Source organism: Glycine soja, chromosome 12 (assembly GCF_004193775.1).
Source record: "Glycine soja cultivar W05 chromosome 12, ASM419377v2, whole genome shotgun sequence".
Taxonomy (NCBI): Eukaryota; Viridiplantae; Streptophyta; class Magnoliopsida; order Fabales; family Fabaceae; genus Glycine; species Glycine soja.
In genome coordinates this window covers 14,996,035-15,000,672 of record NC_041013.1, presented here as the reverse complement: position 1 = coordinate 15,000,672, position 4,638 = coordinate 14,996,035, and the positions used below count along the sequence as shown (strand labels likewise).

Sequence of the window (4,638 nt, the reverse complement as noted above, 5' to 3'; positions counted from 1 at the left end):
TAGAATTATGGCATTCTACATCGTGCGATCTACGACGGTTCTGGAGAACCGTTTTAGTAAAAGGCACGGTGGCAATTTTGTAATTAGAGAGAAAAAAAATAATTTTTCACGTCGTACATTCTAAGGTGGTTATAAATAACCGTCTTAGAATGTATGGTAGTGGCAAACTTGTAATTACATACAACGAAGTCAACGACGGATTTTGACCTAGGACCGTCGTAGTATTACGAATATAAAAACTAACCTAAACCCGCGGCGCCGCTACTCAGCCATTCTCACAGACCATTCATGTTTCTTCCTCAGTCATTGTCGATCTCCGTCAAACTTTTTACCTTGCCCCCTAAAGCTCACCCACATGGTGTACCTCAAACCTTGAACCTCACCCACATTGTGTACCTCAAACCTAGCCTGCTGTCTCAAAAATATTAGGTTATACGCCACTGTAAAGGAAAGGGTTTTAACTTCTGAGTGGATCAAATTTCTTGTGAATTGTTTCATCGTGCAGTCCATGTCCCAATTGCCCTAGCCGCGCTACCACACAATACTCGATACCTTTGTTAACAACGACGATTGTTATTCTTCCCTCCCTCATCGCTTGCAACTTATCTATCATTATTTCTCAAATCTAAAAGGTACTCCAATTATTTGTCCTTTTTATCAATCAATAGCAACTACTACATGTTATATAGTTGATTCTTAATTTCCGGAGTAACGATAATATTATTGATGTTTTATATTTTTCACAGGTTGAGTTTTCATTACGATGAAAGTGATGAAGAAGGGGAAAAGACACTCACACAGTGGGGAAAAGAAGAAGAATAAGAGGTACAGGGAACAAAACCCTAATGTTGAGATAATTGTTGCCACGCAGAACGGTGAAGGTAAACTATGTTGATATTATGCTTTCATATTCATCGCATTTTGTTGAGCTGTCCCTAAAATAAAGTGGTTGTTTTGTTTCAGTGGATAGTGCCAATGGAATGCAGGTTAGAGATGCAAAAAAGGAGAAAACTTCCATCAACAAAAAGAGAAAGAGCAAGGACAAGAATCTAGTTAGGAAACGAAAACCGAAAGGCCAAGAGGTTGATTTGGATGAGCAAAGTGGTGAGTGATGATTATTGGGTGTTGGCTTGTAGAACTGTTCATTACTTTTCTAATGCTATATTGTATTAATTTTGTTTTTGTTGTTATTGTTTCTCCCTGTTCTGGCATCTAGTATACACCTTTTTTATAAAATTAAGTAAACTAATGTTCATTCTCAACATCTTTGTTTTTTTAACCAATGGTGTCAGATGGAGTAATGTACAATCCTCATTGTAAAGCTGAGGAGATCCAAGGGTTAGATGGGCACAGAGATTCTGATACTGGAGCAGCTATCAAACTATGTAATAAAATACATTTTCTGGTGGATTTCACTCTTGCATTTGGAAACTATACATTCGTTTTCACATGAAATTTGTCCTGCTTTTGTAGGTAGGTCAAAGAAAGACAAGAAGAAAAGAAAGGAGGTTCAAGATTCACCAGAAAAGGAGGGAGAAGGGTGCAATCAGGTGGAAGTTTATATTATTTCCTCTGTTGATGATGACTGCTCAAAAGGAATGAAAAGTATGAATTGTTTGTTTAGCTGTAGTGCATTGCTTTTTTGTTTGCTTTTAAAACTCCAAACATTATTCATTTAAAACTTTTATTTAAATGTATAGTTTCTGTATTGTGAGTCTATTTAAATGTATGATTTTTATGTTAACTTTCATCTATAGATCTCGCGGCGCCGCTACTCAGCCATTCTCGCAGACCTTGTGCACTATGTTGCTTTTTTAGAGTTAAAACTTAGGAAATCACAGCTAGGACAATAATAAGAAAAAATATATATACTGATTACTTAAATATATATACCTTGTTTCAGCTTCATGATGGTGAATGAATACTGATTACTTAAATAATTATTTTTAAATGTTTTTTACACCCCCCATTTTGGGTTGAAGTATTAGATGTTTATGTATCACTTCAAGAAGGGTGTTATCTCCTTTCCTTTTCATATTTTACTCCTTTTATTTTAATTCTTTTGTTTCTAGGTGTATCATGCATTCATGCTGTAGTCAAGAACTCAAAATACAATACTTGTTGATGGGGTCAAGGTACACAGTGATGATACCATTGTCATTAAGGACGGAAGTCAAATTATCCCAAGTCCCGATAGAGAATGTCAGATTCTTTTAATATTTATGGCAGTGTAACAATTCCTATTATTAACAAGATATATGGAATAGAAATTAAATTGTTACAGTTCCATAAAGTAGTGTTGCCATTGTGCTACGGTCAATCCATTGATTTGTTTCAAGCAAAGTTGTATTGTTTAGTAGCATGTTATATTGTTTTCTTTAATAAGATTTAAACTTGGTTTCACAAAAGTGGTAATATTAATTGTTCAGCATGTTAAATTACTAAGTTAATAGAGGGCTTCAGGATGAAAAACAGGTGATTGATTGGTCATCATATTGACTTGGACAGTAATGTAGGCATAAACTATAACATATTTGTCCCTGTTTTAATCCTTACCCAAATAATCTTCCTAGCAAGTGAGAATTACTTGTCTCAATAGTATTATGCTTTTAGATAGTTAAATTATAATTGGCAGTATCAAATTTCAACTTGTGGCAGATTAACATGATTTTTGGGTCTTTTAATTATTAGTAAAGATCTTTATTGTGGTGTTGGACAAAACAAAATCTGTATGCTAATTATTTGGTTGTGATTTGTTTGCAGATTTGCAATGCTTTTACTGATATGGAAAACCCTTCACCTTGTTAGCGTTTGCCTGATGGCTTCAAAAGGGTTCGGGTTCCTCATTTAGTTAATACCAAGGTAAGCTAAAAGAAGCCATAGTTATCTGTTTCTCAGTTTATGTAGTGGTTAGTACTTAGTTAATACTACTCGAGCTTATAACTATTTTCAGTGAAGAGCGAAGAAGGCATAGTTATTCTTGAAGAAGCTCAGTGAGCTGCTCTTCTCTTTCTATTTAGCAATGCTATATCTATCTTCCATAAAAAATTATTATTATATATTGGACTTCATCTTTTTAAACAAAATTTAGTTTAAGTTTATGGATAAAAAAATATAATTTAAAAAGGAAAGTTTATTGACCATATTTATAAGTAATTTTTTTTAATATTTTGACGTGTAAGATTTTAATATTTTTCAAATATTTTATTTGGTAGATTACGTAATAAAGGAAAGTTTTTTAGTATTTTAAAATATTTTATTTGATTGCATACGTAATACGTTTGCATAGTGAGTATATACATAAATAGTATACTGGATTGATGCTAATAATAAATTGAAAGAGCACGATGAGTGCATAGAACGAAGGACGTGATTTATTTATTAAAGATGGTTTTAACGTTATTAAGATGGTTTTAAACTTTTTATATAAATATAGTAATTAAGGTAATTAGAATAAGTATATTTTCTAATTTGAAATAATTAAAGTCATTATTGGTATATGTTTTATAAATTAAGGTAATTAAGATTATTTTAAATTTTTTATTATAATAAAATTATAGGGACATTTTATGCACTTGAGCAAGAAAATTTTAGAGAAACTTTTTTATATTTTTAATTCATAGAATTATATAAATATAATAATTGAGGTAATTTGAATAATTATATATTCTGATTTGAAATAATGAAATTAATTATTATCCACACATATATGTTTTAATTAAGATAATTTAGTTATAAAAAATATTATTATTTCTTTTTAATTAAATTATTTTGTTTCTTAATTAAATTAATTATTATCCACACACCTCTTAATTAGTATTTTATTTCATTTTAAAAAATATAACTTGCATTTAAAATTAATCACCCCCATATATGATTTTGTTATATTTTTGTCAAAATGACATTTTAGGGATTTTGTCAAACTCGGGCCATGTATAGGCCCAAAACATAAGCCGTAACTCGTTGGTAGGTTCATTATAAAATGGGAAGAAAGTAGTATTAGGGTTTTATATTACGCATAGTGTGGTAGCAGCAGCTAAGCTTGCTTTCGTTGTCGCTTCACCCACCATAGCAACCATGGTGGAATCAACTTATGCTTGCCCTAATTTGATTTGTTTTGTGCAGATCATTCCCGAGAAGAACCGTAAAGAGATCTACAAATACATCTTCCAAGGTTCGTTAGTTAACGTTGTTGTCTCCTGTTGTGCTTTACGGTTTTGTTAAAATTGTACGGTGTGTTTGTTTGATTCAGAGGGAGTTTGCTTTGCTAAGAAGGACTTCAATGTGGCAAAGCACCCAGAGATTGATGTGTCGAATCTACAGTGACCGTGAGAGGAGATTCAAATCCAGAGAGTAGGCCCACCTCGCTTTGACGGAGAGAGGAGATTCGGCAGTGACCGTGATGGATACCGTGGAGATCCACGCAGACCTCATTTTTCAGGTAAATTTTAAAGACTCATTTTTATTTAATGAATACAGTATTATTTAATTTTCCTTGTTCTTCTATTGTAATAGGAAATAAAAAGGCAGTGGAAATGACTATTTTTATATTTATAAATAATTCAATGTTTGAAGTTGAATGCTTATTTTTGTATTTATAAATATTTGTTCTATGTTTTCTGAGAAAAAATTCCTTTC

The 4,638-nt window shown here is 32.0% G+C and overlaps 1 protein-coding gene across 6 annotated transcripts; it reads left to right on the top strand.

Annotated features, from left to right (window-relative positions):
* Positions 1 to 296: 296 nt before the first annotated feature.
* Positions 297 to 2,874, top strand: LOC114378381. 6 transcript variants are annotated; one of them, XR_003659321.1, is made up of 7 exons: positions 297 to 632; positions 747 to 881; positions 964 to 1,104; positions 1,293 to 1,385; positions 1,474 to 1,605; positions 2,073 to 2,202; positions 2,764 to 2,874. XR_003659321.1 is itself a non-coding variant. In XM_028336966.1 (7 exons), the coding sequence occupies exons 2-6, from the start codon at positions 764 to 766 to the stop codon at positions 2,123 to 2,125; spliced, it is 537 nt and encodes a 178-aa protein (XP_028192767.1). In that variant the 5' UTR covers positions 297 to 632; positions 747 to 763; the 3' UTR covers positions 2,126 to 2,135; positions 2,764 to 2,865. The 6 variants fall into 6 exon arrangements, 4 of the variants coding, with proteins under 4 accessions (XP_028192767.1, XP_028192766.1, XP_028192768.1 ...); XM_028336966.1 differs by having other exon boundaries at positions 2,073 to 2,135; positions 2,764 to 2,865; XM_028336968.1 differs by having other exon boundaries at positions 300 to 632; positions 1,474 to 1,550; positions 2,073 to 2,135; positions 2,764 to 2,864.
* Positions 2,875 to 4,638: the final 1,764 nt, after the last annotated feature.

Excerpts from the sequence above, each read along its gene's own strand:
- LOC114378381 (XM_028336965.1), top strand. The coding sequence starts at position 764 with ATGAAAGTGATGAAGAAGGGGAAAAGACACTCACACAGTGGGGAAAAG. Across the intron at positions 882-963 it reads TGCCACGCAGAACGGTGAAG|TGGATAGTGCCAATGGAATG; the intron begins GTAAACTATGTT and ends GTTTTGTTTCAG. Across the intron at positions 1,386-1,473 it reads TGGAGCAGCTATCAAACTAT|GTAGGTCAAAGAAAGACAAG; the intron begins GTAATAAAATAC and ends CTGCTTTTGTAG.